This window comes from Oncorhynchus keta, chromosome 25 (genome assembly GCF_023373465.1).
Source record: "Oncorhynchus keta strain PuntledgeMale-10-30-2019 chromosome 25, Oket_V2, whole genome shotgun sequence".
Taxonomy (NCBI): Eukaryota; Metazoa; Chordata; class Actinopteri; order Salmoniformes; family Salmonidae; genus Oncorhynchus; species Oncorhynchus keta.
The window spans coordinates 30365738-30386458 of NC_068445.1; the positions used below are offsets into that span (position 1 = coordinate 30365738).

The 20721-nt window shown below is 43.7% G+C and overlaps 1 protein-coding gene across 1 annotated transcript in view; it reads right to left on the minus strand.

Annotated features, from left to right (window-relative positions):
* LOC118371208 (NMDA receptor synaptonuclear signaling and neuronal migration factor-like) overlaps positions 1-20721 on the minus strand; it is a 76345-nt gene that overhangs the window by 34021 nt on the left and 21603 nt on the right. The window contains exons 4-6 of the mRNA XM_052479085.1: positions 14448-15227; positions 10275-10347; positions 6468-6473 (exon numbers count right to left, since the gene is read on the minus strand). Coding sequence (XP_052335045.1) covers positions 6468-6473; positions 10275-10347; positions 14448-15227 — 859 coding nt within the window. The remainder of the gene's footprint in view (positions 1-6467; positions 6474-10274; positions 10348-14447; positions 15228-20721) is intronic.

Sequence of the window (20721 nt, forward strand, 5' to 3'; positions counted from 1 at the left end):
TACCCAAAAATGTACCCAAATAAAAATAGAGAAAAATAAAGTAAATTTCTTCCAAAATGTCATGCCCAAATGCCACCGTAAGAATGACCCAGTGTGAATATCCTAATTAGCTAACCATGTTGGAAAAAGCATACCTCATGCTGTGCATTCTGTGTCCAATTTATAATGGTTATTCATTTCCCAAACTATTTTACTGAGACTGTTGCCCAACAGCTTGCATTAACAAGCCAAAGGTAATTTGTGTTTTCTAGACAGCTGGGTTTCAAATGAAATATTGTCAAGGTCTCTTACACAAATCAACTGGATGCCTGCGATGGCACGATGTTCTGCTGTTCTGCCTGGAATGACTCCCAAATGACTCAGAGAGAGAGAGAGAGAGAGAGAGAGAGAGAGAGAGAGAGAGGAGAGAGAGAGAGAGAGAGAGAGAGAGAGAGAGAGAGAGAGAGAGGGAGGGAGAGAGAGAGAGAGAGAGAGAGAGAGAGGGAGGGAGGGAGAGGAGAGAGAGAGAGAGAGAGAGAGAGAGAGAGAGGGAGAGAGAGAGAGAGAGAGAGAGAGAGAGAGGGAGGGAGAGGAGAGAGAGAGAGAGAGAGAGAGAGAGAGAGAGAGAGAGAGAGAGAGAGAGAGAGAGGAGAGAGAGAGAGAGAGAGAGAGAGAGAGAGAGGGAGAGAGAGAGAGAGAGAGAGAGAGAGAGAGAGAGAGAGAGAGAGAGAGAGAGAGAGAGAGAGAGAGAGAGAGAGAGAGAGAGGGAGAGAGAGAGAGAGAGAGAGAGAGAGAGAGAGAGAGAGAGAGAGAGAGAGAGAGAGAGAGAGAGAGAGAGAGAGAGAGAGAGAGAGAGAGAGAGAGAGAGAGAGAGAGAGGAGGGAGAGAGGAGGGAGGGAGAGAGAGAGAGAGAGAGAGAGAGAGAGAGAGAGGGAGAGAGAGAGAGAGAGAGAGAGAGAGAGAGAGAGAGAGAGAGAGAGAGAGAGAGAGAGAGAGAGAGAGAGAGAGAGAGAGAGAGAGAGAGAGAGAGAGAGAGAGAGAGAGAGTTCTCTGTGAGCAATAAAGAGCAGATCATGTGTGTTGGTGCTGACTGATATTATCCTTTAGACCTATAGATTAATGAGGAAGGTTCCGGTGTGCATGCGTGTGTGTGTGTTACTCTTCTTCGTCCTATCGCCACCCATCCATATGTTTTCCTTTCATCTAAATATAATACATCTTACCAAATCAATACAATCAAGAACCCATCTCATACACATGAGAACCCTGGGGCACTGAATACACTGACAATACACTGTACCCTTCATGCTGTAAAGACAGAGCTACACTGTGACACATTGATGCCTACAGTCACAGCCAAACAACATTATCCAGGAGAAAAGTGAGCTACACTCCAGTCTGGATGAACACAGTCACACGTCAGTGTGCACTGCAGCAGCTCAATGTTTAAGACGGTCACACCAACACCTGCACCATGAAAAATGGCAAACGTTGATTCATCTCCTATTGTTGCACAGCCAACGGGACTGCGGACTGAAAAGTAGAACAATTTAGCAAATGGCTACATTTGACCAAAGACTTATGGGTCCTGATCAAAAGTAGCACACTACATAGTGAATATGGTGCCATTTGAGACAGCTGTACCGCTGTAGATGGGACCAGGAGCTGGTTTGGAGTTAGTGAGACTGACACTGTGCTACAATAGCCTTCCTCCTTTTTTCACCAGCCCATCCATGTCCAGACAGCAATCACAGCAAACCAGACACTCACTCACACCAAATTACTATTGACTTCTGGAGTCAATTGTCTGGCCCTTTTTGGTGACAGGCAAAGGTTTCCCTGACTTTTCAAAACCTACATCAGAAAATGATCTCCAATAATATTTTGTTCGGGGTAGACTTTAACATGGCCGCCTGTCAGCATGCTCCTTTGGAACGCTTCGAAAATGTGTAATTTGAAGGGACTGTGAAAATTCCATAATCTAAAAAAGTTCAAAGTTATATGATTTTATGATTTTCATGTCTCTGAGCTCACATGCCCGTCATTGTACTGTTGAGAATGCAATCAGAACTCCATTTCACGTTTTACATCGAGCTATTTCAGTCAGGAGTTTTCACAAATTGTTGTATCATAAAGATCCTTAGAACAGTGAGAGGCTATTGAGACAAGGTTGGTCATTAGAGTTGGTCTGACGGGCTGTGTGTGTGTGTGTGTGTGTGTGTGTGTGTGTGTGTGTGTGTGTGTGTGTGTGTGTGTGTGTGTGTGTGTGTGTGTGTGTGTGTGTGTGTGTGTTTGTGTGTGTGTGTGTGTGTGTGTGTGTGTGTGTGTGTGTGTGTGTGTGTGTGTGTGTGTGTGTGTGTGTGTGTGTGTGTGTGTGTGTGTGTGTGTGTGTGTGTGCTGACACACACTGTAGACTGACACACACTGTAGACTCTCTGTTTATGTATGTCTGTGTCTCAGTGCAGGGGTTGTTGGGGCGTGGGGGGGGACAACACTACAGCACTACATACAGGTGCAGGACAGTCAGGTCAGACATGGACCATACCTCTCAGTCTCGGTTACTGGAGCGGTTGCCTCTTGTTCCCTTTTCCTCCTCTTTCTCTCAGCAATGCCCCGGAATGCCCTGCTGGGATGTCACAGTGTTAAAGGGGTCAGAGGTGAGGGGCTGGGGGTGTGAGTGCAGGGTTATAGAGCTTTAGTGAGACGGGATCCACGTCACAGAGGGTTAGCTACTACAGTGTTGCAACAAGTCAGCGGCTAGTGGGTTAGAGCCAGCAGAACAGGTAAATGTTGTACACCACACACAAACATGGTGCACACTGCAGACTGATACACACTGCAGACTGACACACTCTGTAGACTGAAACACACTGCAGACTGACACACACTGCAGACTGACACACACTGCAAACTGACACACACTGCAGACTGACACACACTGTAGACTGACACACACTGCAAACTGACACACACTGCAAACTGACACACACTGCAAACTGACACACTTCAAACTGACACACACTGCAAACTGACACACACTGCAAACTGACACACTGCAGACTGACACACACTGCAGACTGACACACACTGCAGACTGACACATACTGCAGACTGACACACACTGTAGACTGACACACACTGCAGACTGACACACACTGCAAACTGACACACACTGCAAACTGACACACACTGCAAACTGACACACTGCAGACTGACACACACTGCAGACTGACACACACTGCAGACTGACACATACTGCAGACTGACACACACTGTAGACTGACACACACTGCAGACGGACACACACTGCAAACTGACACACTGCAGACTGACACACTGCAAACTGACACACTGCAAACTGACACACACTGCAGACTGACACACACTGCAGACTGACACACACTGCAGACTGACACATACTGCAAACTGACACACTGCAGACTGACACACTGCAAACTGACACACTGCAAACTGACACACACTGCAGACTGACACACACTGCAAACTGATACACACTGCAAACTGACACACTGCAGACTGACACACACTGCAGACTGACACACACTGCAAACTGACACACTGCAAACTGACACACTGCAGACTGATGCACACAGCAGACTGACACACACTGCAGACTGACACACACTGCAAACATATACATACTGCAAACTGACACACACTGCAAACTGACACACACTGCAAACTGACACACACTGCAAACATACACACACTGTAAACTGACACACACTGCAAACATACACACACTGCAAACTGACACACACTGCAAACTGACACACACTGCAAACTGACACACACTGCAGACTGACACACACTGCAAACTGACACACACTGCAAACATACACACACTGCAAACTGACACACACTGCAAACTGACACACACTGCAAACTGACACACACTGCAAACTGACACACTGCAGACTGATGCACACAGCAGACTGACACACACTGCAGACTGACACACACTGCAAATTGACACACACTGCAGACTGACACACACTGCCATCTGACACACACTGCAAACTGACACACACTGCCATCTGACACACACTGCAAACTGACACACACTGCAAACTGACACACTGCAGACTGACACACACTGCAGACTGACACACACTGCAGACTGACACATACTGCAGACTGACACACACTGTAGACTGACACACACTGCAGACGGACACACACTGCAAACTGACACACTGCAGACTGACACACACTGCAGACTGACACACACTGCAAACTGACACACACTGCAAACTGACACACACTGTAGACTGACACACACTGCAAACTGACACACACTGCAGACTGACACACGCTGCAAACTGACACACACTGCAAACTGACACACTGCAGACTGACACACACTGCAGACTGACACACTGCAAACTGACACACTGCAAACTGACACACACTGCAGACTGACACACACTGCAAACTGATACACACTGCAAACTGACACACTGCAGACTGACACATACTGCAGACTGACACACACTGCAAACTGACACACTGCAAACTGACACACTGCAGACTGATGCACACAGCAGACTGACACACACTGCAGACTGACACACTGCAAACTGACACACTGCAAACTGACACACACTGCAGACTGACACACACTGCAAACTGATACACACTGCAAACTGACACACTGCAGACTGACACACACTGCAGACTGACACACACTTCAAACTGACACACTGCAAACTGACACACTGCAGACTGATGCACACAGCAGACTGACACACACTGCAGACTGACACACACTGCAAACATATACATACTGCAACTGACACACACTGCAAACTGACACACACTGCAAACTGACACACACTGCAAACATACACACACTGCAAACTGACACACACTGCAAACATACACACACTGCAAACTGACACACACTGCAAACTGACACACACTGCAAATTGACACACACTGCAAACTGACACACACTGCCATCTGACACACACTGCAAACTGACACACACTGCCATCTGACACACACTGCAAACTGACACACACAAGGATACTATCAAGCCACCAATCAGACACCAAGAGGGGCAGAACTTAGACAGAAACAGGGCCACTAAGGTCAAGTACACAGGAAACTATCCATTGCACCAATTGTGTGTGTGCATGTGAGTGTTTGAGTGATTGAGTGATTGAGAGTGTGGGTGTTTCCCTCTGAAATGGATATATGCTGTGACAGGGTGCCAAAAGAAGTAACCATCATGCCTGACAGCATTTATCAGAGTACTATCCATGTCCTATGCACTAGGCTCAAACATTATCAGTCAGACAGATGATGAGAGCTGCGTGTGAGTGTGTGTGTGTGTGTGTGTGTGTGTGTGTGTGTGTGTGTGTGTGTGTGTGTGTGTGTGTGTGTGTGTGTGTGTGTGTGTGTGTGTGTGTGTGTGTGTGTGTGTGTGTGTGTGTGTGTGTGTGTGTGTGTGTGTGTGTGTGTGTGTGTGTGTGCGTGTGTATAAACTAGACTGTTGTATGCTGTGGTATAAAATAACAATCACTATTAAGACGACACAATAGATTTCTTTACAACCAGGTCTAAACTAGATCTATGAATACTGAACAACTCCCATGTATAATCTATTCACTCTCTGTGCATCCCAAATGACACTCTATTCCATTTGTATTGCACTACCTTTGACCAGGGGAGTGCACTATAAAGGAAATAGGGTGCCATTTGGGATGAAGCCTTTTCTTCTATCTACACAGGGACCACTAAAATGATTAGTGGTATAATTACTTCATCTTGGAACTACCTACAATGTGGATTTTTCATTACACCTACTATATGTATAATACAATATTGCGTAACTTTAGTACATTACTGTAGGCAATTCTCTGTTCCTTCTGAAAGGTTGTCCTTTTGTTGCACTGAATGAACTCAGATAGAAGAGAATGATGTGTGTGTGTGTGCGTGTATACAGTATATATATATATATATAGAGGTATGACCCTGGCTGTGTCTGGTATAGAGGAACAGAACACTATGCTACCATCTCATCTGACTCACTGTTCTATATAACTCTGTCTGTCATATATTCTGCCTTGTTGGATTGATATATTAATACAATATAATACTAGCTATACTGTAAGACAAACCAGTTCAATTGAAAATCTTTATTAATGGACGATAAAGATGTTTTTTAAAGCCATCTAGTGATAAATCAATCTATGCTTATTTACAATTTAGACCCATTATGTTGAATATGTTTATTCATTGGAGATTTTGATATTCAGTAATGTTTTATTCATTGGAGATTTGGATTCTTAGTAATGTTTTTCCATAACTTCAAACACTCAGCCAGGCAAGGGGGTTAATAGGGGTTAATGAGGACACTGGAGACAGTCGGTAGTAGCACAGGAAGCGATAGATAGCCAAGAGTCAAAAGGAGAGTAAATTGTCTGAGGCGCACAGGGAAGGAGAAAAAAAATGTTACTCACGATATTCTGTAGACGCAGGAGTTGATGCAGGCAGAAGTTGGTGCAGGCAGGAGTTGGTGCAGGCAGGAGTTGGTGCAGGCAGGAGTTGGTGCAGGCCGTGTGGAGAGGGAAGGGAAGAGAGGACAAAAACTTTAGACACTTCAGTAATAAATATTGGACTTGACAGACAGATATACTGTACACTTGGGAGGGTTAGCTGTTAATCATATGATATTCCAGTCAAGGACACTGTACGCATCCCAAATGGCGCCCTATTCCCTACATTGTACACTACTTTTTACCGGTCAACAAAGTACACTATCTGTGGAATATAACACAGGGCCTGTGACACCAGATGTGGATCCAAGAGTAGTGAGTACTAAGTAAGAGGAGAGGTGACGCAGAGGAACGGAGTGACAGAGACATATGGAGAGATAAGGAAACAAAGACATTGACAGATGTGCTCAAAGAGGGAGCGAGAGAGCGTGGGATCCTGAGAGATGTCCGGAGAGGAGAGGATAGATGAGTGGAGCGAGGGAGCAGAGAGAGAGAGAGAGAGAGAGAGCGTGGGATCCTGAGAGACGTCGGGAGAGGAGAAGATAGATGAGTGGAGCGAGGAAGCAGGGAGAACAGCAGAGGCGCGCTGGGAGGGCAGAATGTGTGTGTGGGCCATAATTACTAGTTCAACCAGACATGTGATAATTAAGCAGTCAGCGGTGAAAGTGCGTGTGTGTGTGTGTGTGTGTGTGTGTGTGTGTGTGTGTGTGTGTGTGTGTGTGTGTGTGTGTGTGTGTGTGTGTGTGTGTGTGTGTGTGTGTGTGTGTGTGTGTGTGTGTGTGTGTGTGTGTGTGTGTGTGTGTGTGTGCGTGCGTGCGTGCGTGCGTGGAGAATGGGGTTGCATAGCTACCTGAACTTACCAAAGTTACTAGAATCTTTAGTACTAATTAACAGGTAATCTATTTTAACTTTAGTCATGTATACTTGAATAACTTAACTTAAAAAATATATTTTCATATATAGTACATTTGTTTTATATCTGTGTCATATTGTCCATGCGTTTCTAGTGGATAGACCATAATACGGTTCAAGAGAAAATAGCTTATTTAATGAAAAAAGTATGTAATCAAAAATGGCATTATATACAATTAACTCTGCAACTGTTCCAACTATTTACTTTTTTCACAACTGCCACCAGTTTGGTGCCAAAACATTTTCAAGAAAAACATATTGACATAGTAAAATAAATAAGTGTTAAAAAATATATAAAGGATATTTAATGCTGAAACCCTCTTACCCTCATATGGGGCAGCAGGTAGCCTAGTGGTTAGAGTGTTGGACATGTAACTGAAAGGTTCCAAGACCGAATCCCTGAGCTGACAAGATGAAAATCTTATGTTCTACCCCTGGACAAGGCAGTTAACCACTGTTCCTAGGCCGTCAATTAGAATTTCTTCTTAACTGACTTGCCTAGTTAAATAAAATATTGAACACCAATTGTATTCACTATGTTGACGGTCAATATTTAGGATAATGTTTTCCAGCTTTGTCATCTAATGTATTACATAAAATGTGTCCCCCTCTAAAACCACTGGCCTCCAACTGTGTCCTATAAAACCACTGGCCTACAACTGTGTCCTATAAAACCACTGGCCTCCAACTGTCCCCTCTAAAACCACTGGCCTCCAACTGTGTCCTATAAAACCACTGGCCTCCAACTGTCCCCTCTAAAACCACTGGCCTCCAACTGTCCCCTCTAAAACCACTGGCATCCAACTGTGTCCTATAAAACCACTGGCCTCCAACTGCGTTCTATAAAACCACTGGCCTCCAACTGTCCCCCTTAAAACCACTGGCCTCCAACTGTGTCCTATAAAACCACTGGCCTCCAACTGTCCCCCTTAAAACCACGGGACTCCAACTGTCCCCCTTAAAACCACTGGCCTCCAACTGTCCCCCTTAAAACCACTGGCCTCCAACTGTCCCCTTAAAACCACGGGACTCCAACTGTCCCCCTTAAAACCACTGGCCTCCAACTGTCCCCCTTAAAACCACTGGCCTCCAACTGTCCCCCTTAAAACCACTGGCCTCCAACTGTGTCCTATAAAACCACTGGCCTCCAACTGTGTCCTATAAAACCACTGGCCTCCAACTGTCCCCCTTAAAACCACTGGCCTCCAACTGTGTCCTTTAAAACCACTGGCCTCCAACTGTGTCCTATAAAACCACTGGCCTCCAACTGTCCCCACTGACCTCCAACTGTCCCTATAAAACCACTGGCCTCCAACTGTCCCCTTTAAAACCACTGGCCTCCAACTGTGTCCTATAAAACCACTGGCCTCCAACTGTGTCCTATAAAATCACTGGCCTCCAACTGTGTCCTAGAAAACCACTGGCCTCCAACTGTGTACTTTAAAACCACTGGCCTCCAACTGTCCCCTTTAAAACCACTGGCCTCCAACTGTGTCCTTTAAAACCACTGGCCTCCAACTGTCCCCTCTAAAACCACTGGCCTCCAACTGTGTCCTATAAAACCATTGGCCTCCAACTGTGTCCTATAAAACCATTGGCCTCCAACTGTGTCCTATAAAACCATTGGCTTCCAACTGTGTCCTATAAAACCACTGGCCTCCAACTGTGTCCTATAAAACCATTGGCCTCCAACTGTGTCCTATAAAACCACTGGCCTCCAACTGTGTCCTATAAAACCACTGGCCTCCAACTGTCCCCTCTAAAACCACTGGCCTCCAACTGTGTCCTATAAAACCACTGGCCTCCAACTGTGTCCTATAAAACCACTGGCCTCCAACTGTGTCCTATAAAACCACTGGCCTCCAACTGTCCCCTGTAAAACCACTGGCCTACAACTGTCCCCTTTAAAACCACTGGCCTCCAACTGTGTCCTTTAAAACCACGGGACTCCAACTGTCCCCTTTAAAACCACTGGCCTCCAACTGTCCCCTTTAAAACCACTGGCCTCCAACTGTGTCCTATAAAACCATTGGCCTCCAACTGTGTCCTATAAAACCACTGACCTCCAACTGTCCCCTCTAAAACCACTGGCCTCCAACTGTCCCCTTTAAAACCACCGGCCTCCAACTGTCCCCTTTAAAACCACTGGCCTCCAACTGTCCCCTTTAAAACCACTGGCCTCCAACTGTCCCCTTTAAAACCACTGGTCTCCAACTGTGTCCTATAAAACCACTGGCCTCCAACTGTCCCCTTTAAAACCACTGGTCTCCAACTGTGTCCTATAAAACCACTGGCCTCCAACTGTCCCCTTTAAAACCACTGGTCTCCAACTGTGTCCTATAAAACCACTGGCCTCCAACTGTCCCCTCTACAACCACTGGCCTCCAACTGTGTCCTATAAAACCACTGGCCTCCAACTGTGTCCTATAAAACCACTGGCCTCCAACTGTGTCCTATAAAACCACTGGCCTCCATTGTGTCCTATAAAACCACTGGCCTCCAACTGTGTCCTATAAAACCACTGGTCTCCAACTGTCCCCTTTAAAACCACTGGCCTCCAACTGTGTCCTATAAAACCACTGGCCTCCAACTGTGTCCTATAAAACCACTGGCCTCCAACTGACCCCTTTAAAACCACTGGCCTCCAACTGTGTCCAGGGCACAGCCATGGAGTTTACATCCCAAAAAGCACCCTATTCCCTTTATTGAGAACTACTGTGTATATGGAATATTGTGCATATTTGGGAGGCACTCTAGAACTCATCCATCATTAGCACACGGAACTCTTTGAGGCAGCCATGTCATGTTCAGTAGGAGTGGAGCAGAGTGGTGAGGTTATATCTGGTATCCTATACTCACGCCTGCATTGTTGTGGTAGCCGTCTGGAAGCTGAACATGTTCTCTTTGGGGAACCAGCTATTAGGGTTGTCCTCTACAAACAAAGGAGACAACGCAGAAGTTTAGCCCACAACATTACACTTCAAAAGTTGTTGTCTGTCAGCTGTTACCATTCTCCACACAATGTGCTTTGAGTTTGAGAAAAACATTATACCGCAAATGAGTCTTACCACAGGGGACAAGGTATGGGGATAAAGAGACACAAAGACACCTAAATGCTTTTTCAACTGTATTTTTGAAAAATGTCAATTTGGTTTTGTTTCCACCCCCCCACTGAGACAGGCTTTTTATTGTGTTTTTTATTGTAAATTCAGCAAAATAAAAAAATGTCCTCTCACTGTCAACTTTTTCAGAAAACTTAACGTGTAAATATTGAACATAACAAGATTCAACAACTGAGACAAACTGAACAAGTTCCAAAGACATGTGACTAACAGAAATGGAATAATGTGTCCCTGAACAAAGGGGGGGTCAAAATCAAAAGTAACAGTCAGTATCTGGTGTGGCCACCAGCTGCATTAACAAGTACTGCAGTGCATCTCCTCCTCATGGACTGCGCCAGATTTGCCAGTTCTTGCTGTAAGATGTTACCCCACTCTTCCACCAAGGCACCTGCAAGGTCCTGAACATTTCTGGGGTGTATGGCCCTAGCCCTCACCCTCCGATCCAACAGGTCCCAGATGTGCTCAATGGGATTGAGATCCGGACTCTTCGCTGGCCATGGCAGAACACTGACATTCCTGTCTTGCAGGAAATCACTCACAGAACGAGCAGTATGGCTGGTGGCATTGTCATGCTGGAGGGTTACGTCAGGATCAGCGTGCAGGAAGGACCCTGTGCAAGTGTTATTACAAGTGGTCTGCCACTGCAAGGATGACCAGCTGTCCGTCCTGTCTCCCTGGAGCGCTGCCTTAGGCATCTCACAGTATTGCGATTTATTGCCCTGGCCACATCTGCAGTCCTCATGCCTCCTTGCAGCATGCCTAAGGCACATTCCCACAGATGAGCAGGGACCATGGGCATCTTTCTTTTGGTGTTTTTCAGAGTCAGTAGAAAGGCCTCTTTAGTGTCCTAAGTTTTAATAACTGTGATCTTAATTGCTTACCGTCTGTAAGCTGTTAGTGTCTTAACAACCGTTCCACAGGTGCACGTTCATTAATTGTTTATGGTTCATAGAACAAGCATGGGAAACAGTGTTTAAACCCTTTACAATGAACTGTGAAGTTATTTGGATTTTATGAATTCTCTTTGAAAGACAGGGTCCTGAAAAAGGGATGTTTCTTTTTTTTGCTGAGTTTACATCACATCTGGATAGATAGTACTTATACTGTACAATATTCCTTTGTGTTTTCAGTCATAACTATTCTAGAACATGAGCTTTTAAATCCACCCCTTAGCTACTCTCAGTCCATCCCATCTATCTCCGTAAACCACCATTTTATGATTTCCATGTGCCATGTATTTTTAATCTGTGCTGTGATGTTTTACATACATTCTGAACCTGTCTAATCACATGGTATCTACAGATTGTGATTTAAAGATAAAAGTATATTATATTGTTGATTGCTAGACTATGGTTTTCTAAATCTCCCAACAGTGCTATTTATAGGGTTAATTTTAGATAAATGTTGTGAGACAGCCTTACATCTTTCTGTACGTTTGGATTTAAATGCTGCATTAAACACTGTTAACAATGATGTCCTTCTGGACAGACTGGAGAGTTGGGTAGGCCTCTCTGGTCCTGTTCTAAATTAGTTTAGGACCTATTTAAGCAGTCAAGAGATACAGTATTTGTCACCCTTGGTAAACATAACTCAGAGAAAATAAATATCACATATGGCGTTCCACAAGGTTTGATTTTGGGTTTTATATACAGTACCAGTCAAAAGTTTGGACACACCAACTCATTCAATGTTTTTGCATTTATTTTTACTATTTTCTACATTGTAGAATTATAGTGAAGACATCAAAATTATGAAAAAACACACACGGATTCATGCAGTAACCAAAAAAAGTGTTAAACAAATCAAAATAAATTTGAGATTTGAGATTCTTCAAAGTAGCAACCCTTTGCCTTGATGACAGCTTTGCCCACTCTTGGCATTCTCTCAACCAGCTTCATGAGGTAGTCACCTGGAATGCATTTCAATTAAAAGGTGTGAGCTGTTAAAAGTTAATTTGTGTAATTCATTTCCTTCTTACTGCGTTTGAGCCAATCAGTTGTGTTGTGACAAGGTAGGGGTGGTAAACAGAAGATAGTCCTATTTGGTAAAAGACCAAGTCCATATTATGGCAAAAGCAGCTCAAAATGAAAAGAGAAATGACAGTCCATCCTTACTTTAAGACATGAAGGTCAGTCAATACGGAAAAGTGCAGTTGCAAAAATCAAGTGCTATGATGAAACTGGCTCTCATTAGGACCGCCACAGGAAAGGAAGACCTAGAGTTACCTCAGCTGCAGAGGATAAGTTCATTAGAGTTACCAGCCTCAGAAATTGCAATTAACTGCACCTCAGATGGCAGCCCAAATAAATGCCTCACAGAGTTCAAGTAACAGACACATCTCAACATCAACTGTTCAGAGGAGACTGAGTGAATCAGGCCTTCATGATAGAATTGCTGCAAAGAAACCATGACTAAAGAACATCAATAACAAGAAGAGACTTGCATGGGCCAAGAAACACGAGCAATATATTGACGGCTAACAACTCCCTTCAGCTAAATCAAGACCGGGCCGAGGTTCTTACTGTATTATTGGAGCCAAAGCAATAAAGATAAAACACCAGGTAAAAAACCTAGGTGTCATTTTAGATTATGAACTCAATTTCAAATCTCACATTTGGAATGTGACCAAATTAGCTTTTTTTACCACCTGATGAACATTATCAAGGTGCAGTCGTTTCTATCAGGCTGATACAGAGACTCATCCATGCTTTTCTTACAAGCAGGCTTGACTACTGTAATGCTCTCCTGTCTGGTCTACTGTTGGAGGAAATTATAGTTGAAATTATTAATTATGAAAACATTTAAATTATAACCATTAATTATAATACTATTATGTTGTGGTATGAAATGTATGTTTTTTTTGTTAAACTAGGACTGAAAATGTAGGTAAAACGAATGGATTGTCTGTACCTTGCGGGTTTAAGGGAGAAGGAGAGTATATCTCTTTAGGCAGATAAAAATGTTCTTTGATGTTCCATTAGTGGAGAAGAGTATATCTTTTAGACAGATTGGAATGTTTGTTTTATGAGGGGAGTAGAAGACAATCTCCAGACCTGAAGACACTGCGCTATTGTGTGGATCGGAGAAAGTGTGAGAACTGATGACGTCATTTTGATCTTCTCTTTAAAATGAAATGTTCTTTGTATTTTGGGTCAGTACTCATCAAGAATAAATGCTGAACTTGTTTTTAAGACTGGTCCCTTTCTATTTCATGCAAATGATAAATTTACAACTTATTATGAAATAGATAGAGTGTGAATTTGGTTTTGGCTACAAAACATATAGGAATTTAGAATTCCTCTAACATCTAACCAAGAAAGCCATTTGTCAACTGCAAAACATACAGAATGCTGTAGCACGGGTGCTGACCAAGACCAGATGAAGAGCACACATTGCACCGGTTTTGATGTCTCTGCACTGGCTGCCTGTGAGTTTTAAAATTAATTAGATTATTCTTCTATTGGTTTTTAAATCAATCCATGAATGTGCACCCCAATACATGTCAGACATACTTGTGTTTTGCACCCAGTACGTCCCTCAGGTCCTCTGGCACTGGCCTTTTAACTATCCCAAAGCCTAGGACCAAGAGGCATGGAGAGGCAGCCATTATTAATTATGCCCCCAGCCTCTGGAATAGCCTGCCAGAGAACCTTGGGGGGGCTGAAACTGTGGACATATTTAAAAGAGATCTTAAAACACACCTTTTTAATTTAGCTTTTCCTTAGGGTGCTTATTAGTCATTCAGTTTTTATTGTTATTCTTTTGTTTTTTGTGTAGTAAAGGTTTGTTTTTCTTAATTTCTTTCTGTGAAGCGCATTGCATTGCATTCATGTCTGAAATGTTCTATATAAATAAAGTGGTATTTGATTTAGTCATCATCATCCTCCTCCTCCTCCATCCTCCTCCTCACCTCTCTCCTCAGCAGAGCCTCGTCTGTCTCTGCCTTGGTCTTGGCTGTACATCCTCTCTAGCTTCTTCCTCTGTTTTCCTCCTTCTCGCGGGGACGTCTCCAGATCCAGGGAGCGCTGGCTCGGACATGGGGCCCTGATGCAGGTGACACAGTCTGGGGTGCAGTCCTCCCGCAAGCCCCCCCTCCTCACCACCCAGTCCCGGATGTTATGGGCACTCCCTGAGCTCTGCAGGGGCTGGGACTTGGGCCTGTGGCCCTGTGGGCCATGGCTAATGTTGCCGCGGTGATGTTTAATGCCTGGTGGTTGTTGGTTGGAAAAGGAGGTCTGGTTGGAGGAGGGAGGAGGGGACAGAGGCTGCTTCAGCACCTCCAGCTCCAGATTCTCCTCGCTGCCTCGCCCCCCTAGCATGCCTCCCTCCCTGGTGATGGTGTAGACCCGCTGGGCAGCTGGTTTTAGGCTGGTCAGGCTCCCCTCAGAGGACCTGGGAGGTGGCTGCTGCTCCTCGGAGGAGAAACTCCGCTCCGCTGAGAGCCCTGCTGAGAGCCTGTGCTTGGAGGGGCCTGTGGGCTGCAGACTGCTTGGCTGCAGGGTACTGGGCTGGATACTGCTGTGGTGGGGATGCAGTGTGCTGAGCTGGGACTGAAGACTGTGGGCCTGGGACTGGTCCTGGCTGGCCTTGGCCCCACAGTGGCTCTGAGGGTGTAGGTTGTTGTTGTGAAGATGACTGACGTCAGGGGAGTCTTTGTCTTGGCCAATGAAGGTATTAGATAGAAGCTGATCTGAAGAGAGCAAGCGCAAGAGCAAGAGAGAGAGGACAAAGAGATGAGCTGTTCATCTTGTGCTCTAAAGGCCTTGGCAACATTTGAGCAAACATCAGAGAGCAAACAAAGCTTTTCAGAGATGAGAGGAGGAATGAAATGTGAAGAGATGGATAATGGAGAAGGGAAATGAGAGATGGGAGGAAATTAGGAGGTATTTTGAGAGGATGAGTTGGATGATAGAAGGGGTTTGGCAGACTTACCCGGTCCTCTGCCTTGGGAAGATACACCCTCTCACAGTGAAATTTGCCAGATATAGTGTGGTAATGATTTTAGAGCATTTAGTGCTGCTATACAGTGGGATGAGAGGAAAGTCATGTGATGAGGAAAGTTATAGGAAAGGTGAAGCCATGTGAGAAGGAAAATTAATAGGAAATGGGAAGCCATGTGATGGAAATGTGAAGCCATGTGATGAGGAAAGTTATAGGAAATGTGAAGCCATATGATGGGGAAAGTTATAGGAAATGTGAAGCTATGTCTAGAGGAAAGTTACAGGAAATGTGAAGCCATGTGATGGGGAAAGTTATAGAAAATGTGAAGCCATGTGATGGGGAAAGTTATAGGAAATGTGAAGCCATGTGATGGGGAAAGTTATAGGAAATGTGAAGCCATGTGATGAGGAAAGTTTTAGGAAATGTGAAGCCATGTGATGGGGAAAGTTATAGGAAATGTGAAGCCATGTGATGGGGAAAGTTATAGGAAATGTGAAGCCATGTGATGGGGAAAGTTATAGGAAATGTGAAGCAATGTGATGGGGAAAGTTATAGGAAGTGTGAAGCCATTTGATGGGGAAAGTTATAGGAAATGTGAAGCCATGTGATGGGGAAAGTTATAGGAAATGTGAAGCCATGTGATGGGGAAATTTATAGGAAGTGTGAAGCCATTTGATGGGGAAAGTTATAGGAAATGTGAAGCCATGTGATGGGGAAAGTTATAGGAAATGTGAAGCCATATGATGGGGAAAGTTATAGGAAATGTGAAGCCATGTGATGGGGAAAGTTATAGGAAATGTGAAGCTATGTCTAGAGGAAAGTTACAGGAAATGTGAAGCTATGTGATGGAAATGGGAAGCCATGTGATGAGGAAAGTTACAGGAAATGTGAAGCTATTTGAAGTGGACGGTTATAGGACATGTGAAGCCATTTGAAGTGGACGGTTATAGGACATGTGAAGCCATTTGAAGTGGACGGTTATAGGACATGTGAAGCCATTTGAAGTGGACGGTTATAGGACATGTGAAGCCATTTGAAGTGGACGGTTATAGGACATGTGAAGCCATTTGAAGTGGACGGTTATAGGACATGTGAAGCCATTTGAAGTGGACGGTTATAGGACATGTGAAGCCATTTGAAGTGGAGGTTACATGTGAAGCCATTTGAAGTGGACGGTTAAAGGACATGTGAAGCCATTTGAAGTGGACGGTTAAGGACATGTGAAGCCATTTGAAGTGGACGGTTATAGGACATGTGAAGCCATTTGAAGTGGACGGTTATAGGACATGTGAAGCCATTTGAAGTGGACGGTTATAGGACATGTGAAGCCATTTGAAGTGGACGGTTATAGGACATGTGAAGCCATTTGAAGACGGTTATAGGACATGTGAAGCCATTTGAAGTGGACGTTTATAGGACATGTGAAGCTTATAGGTTACATGTGAAGCCATTTGAAGTGGACGGTTATAGGACATGTGAAGCCATTTGAAGTGGACGGTTATAGGACATGTGAAGCCATTTGAAGTGGACGGTTATAGGACATGTGAAGCCATTTGAAGTGGACGGTTATAGGACATGTGAAGCCATTTGAAGTGGACGGTTATAGGACATGTGAAGCCATTTGAAGTGGACGGTTATAGGACATGTGAAGCCATTTGAAGTGGACGGTTATAGGTTGAAGCCATTTGAGGGACATAGGACATGAAGCCATTTGAAGTGGACGGTTATAGGACATGTGAAGCCATTTGAAGTGGACGGTTATAGGACATGTGAAGCCATTTGAAGTGGACGGTTATAGGACATGTGAAGCCATTTGAAGTGGACGGTTATAGGACATGTGAAGCCATTTGAAGTGGACGGTTATAGGACATGTGAAGCCATTTGAAGTGGACGGTTATAGGACATGTGAAGCCATTTGAAGTGGACGGTTATAGGACATGTGAAGCCATTTGAAGTGGACGGTTATAGGACATGTGAAGCCATTTGAAGTGGACGGTTATAGGACATGTGAAGCCATTTGAAGTGGACGGTTATAGGACATGTGAAGCCATTTGAAGTGGACGGTTAAAGGAGATGAAGCCATTTGAAGTTTATAGGACATGTGAAGCCATTTGAAGTGGACGGTTATAGGACATGTGAAGCCATTTGAAGTGGACGGTTATAGGACATGTGAAGCCATTTGAAGTGGACGGTTATAGGACATGTGAAGCCATTTGAAGTGGACGGTTATAGGACATGTGAAGCCATTTGAAGTGGACGGTTATAGGACATGTGAAGCCATTTGAAGTGGACGGTTATAGGACATGTGAAGCCATTTGAAGTGGACGGTTATAGGACATGTGAAGCCATTTGTGACTCGTCTTCGGAAAACGAGGCATATGTTGTGCGTCACTACTTCACAGCAGAGGCATTTGAACGTAAACTTTTTTGTCAGAAATGCTTTCTGGATCATGTGAACTTTCATGTGCCTTAATAAAAAAATGTGTATGCAATCTGAAAAGATGAATAAAATTGTTAAATTATGAGCCTAGTTGTTTTAGCTACGGAAAAATACTTTCCTGCTAGACATGACTGGCTGAGATAATGGATGGGCTGGACATGCTGAGAGATGAGTTTGGATTGGTCTGCCATGTAGCACGCTTCTGTCTAGAACATGACCTAGTCAGTAGGTGTCGGTAATTCTTTCTAACGCTGCTATTTTGAAAGATATCACGTAGTATTACTGCAAAAGTGTTGTTCTCCACTTTCTGGAGGATGGAGTTTTGAAATCAGTGGAATTCCCAGTAGAATTAGAAAATGATAACTAAGGAGATGGTGAAAATTCTGGTGTTTGATTGTAAATATTCAGAGGGAGTCGAAAAGAGAAAAAGAGAACACATTGTTCAGTCTTAAACACCTGTCTCCGGATTACATCTTCAAACTAATGGCAACCATGGCATCCATGACAGAGAAGGAGAGGCGTCCATCCATGTATACAGGTAAAATATTCTAGCTAGCTACATATTCTAGCTAGCTACATTTTCAGATGTTAAACGTTTCAAATTTTGGCAGAAAGTATTTTTCATTTTAAGTGAAAGCATGCTGTTGGCTAGCTAGCTAACGTTATCTGGCTCGCTAGTTAACGTTACGTGTATGATCTGTGTAGTAATATTATTTGTATCTCAGAGCCATTTGCATTGCTAGTTATAGCCTAATGTTAGCTAACTAGCTAACATTGAACCTGGTTGCCTGCAGATTTATGCAAGTAGTAACGTTATGAGTTTGGATTATGGTTAATTGTTTAGCTAGCTAGCTAGACAGCTACATGTCTTAACAAAACACTCTACTATGCAAGTAACCATTTCACTACATATTCTGTATCCTGTGCATGTGACAAATTGAACTTCAATTTGATTTCAAATGAGCTAAAGTGAAAATGTTGTCATCTATATGATATGGTCATTATTTGAACTGGCTAACCGTCTAACTTAACATTAGCTAGTTAGCTAGAAATTAACCAAAACATTGTTTAGACAGTTGCTTTTAGTTGCCTGGTTTGATAGACTGACATACAGTACAAGTCAAAGGTTTGGACGCACCAACTCATTCAGGGTTTTTTTTGTGAGGCTGCTTTGCACATTCTTAGCATTCTCTCAACCAGCTTCATGAGGTAGTCTCCAAGTCAGCCTTGTTAAAAGTTAAGTTGTGGAATGTATTTCCTTGTTAATGTGTTTGAGCCAATCATTTGGGTTGTGACAAGGTAAGGGTGGTATACAGAAGATTTGGTAAAAGACCCAAGTCCACATTATGGCAAGAACAGCTCAAATAAGTAAAGAGAAGTGATAGTCCATCATTATTTTAAAACATGAAGGTCAGTCATTCCAGAAAATTTCAAGAACTTTGAGCGCTATGATGAAACTGGCTCTCATGGGCACCGCCACAGAAAAGGAAGACCCAGAGTTACCTCTTCTGCAGAGGTTAAGTTCATTAGAGTTACCAGCCTCAAAAATTGCAGAACCAAAAAATGTTTCACAGAGTTCAAGTAACAGACACATCTCAACATCAATTGTTCAGAGGAGACTGAGTTAATCAGGCCTTCATGATAGAATTTCTGCAAAGAAACCACTACTAAAGAACACAAATAATAAGAAGAGACTTTCTTGGGCCAAGAAACATTAGCAATGGACATTAGACAGTGGAAATCTTTTGGTCCAAATTTGAGATTTTGGGTTCCAACCGCCATGTCTTTGTGAGACGGAGAGTAGGTGAATGGATTATCTCCTCATATGTAGTACCCACCGTGAAGCATGGAGGAGGAGGTGTGATGGTGTGGGGATGCCTGTCTGTGATTTATTCAGAATTCAAGGCACACTTAACCAGCATGGCTACCACATCACTCTGCAGCGATACGCCATCCCATCTGGTGTGTGTTTAGTGGGACTATCATTTGTTAATCAACAGGACAATGACCCAACATATCTCCAGGCTGTGTACGGGCTATTTGACCAAGAGGGAAAGTGATGGAGTGCTGCATCAGATTACCTGGCCTCCACAATCACCCGACCTCAACTGAATTGAGATGGTTTAGGATAAGTTGGACCACAGAGTGAGGGAAGAGCCGCCAGCAAGTGCACAGCATATGTGGGAACTTCTTCAAGACGGTTGGAAAAGCATTCCAAGTGAAGCTGGTTGAGAGAATGCCAAGAGTGTGCAAAGCTGTCATCAAGGCAAAGGGTGGCTACATTGAAGAATCTCAAATAGAACATATATTTTGATTAGTTTAACACTTTTTTTTGGTTAATACATGATTCCATGTGTGTTATTTCATAGTTTTGATGATTTCACTATTATTCTACAATGAAGAAAATAGTACAAATAAAGAAAAACCCTGGAATGAGTTGGTGTGCCCAAACTTTTGACTGGTACTGTATACTAAATTACTTTTTAAATGGGTGGATGTATTGATGTTGAAACAAAATACACTAGTTATGCTATTTTGGACCACCAGGCTGATGTCGGACCACAATAGAATGTTAATGAAGACACAGCCACAACTGTAGATAGGCCGAGTATCAACCAGCCTTTAGTCTTGAAATCTTTGGTTGTTAAGTACATAGCCTCACATGTGAATCCTTGAAGAGATGGGTGGGACTAAAGCTTAAGAGGGTGTGAACGATGCTGAATGGGTGTAGACAAAGAAGAGCTCTCAAGTAGGTTAACCAAAACTTTCAAGGGGAATTTTCTCAAAAGTGAGGTTACAAGTT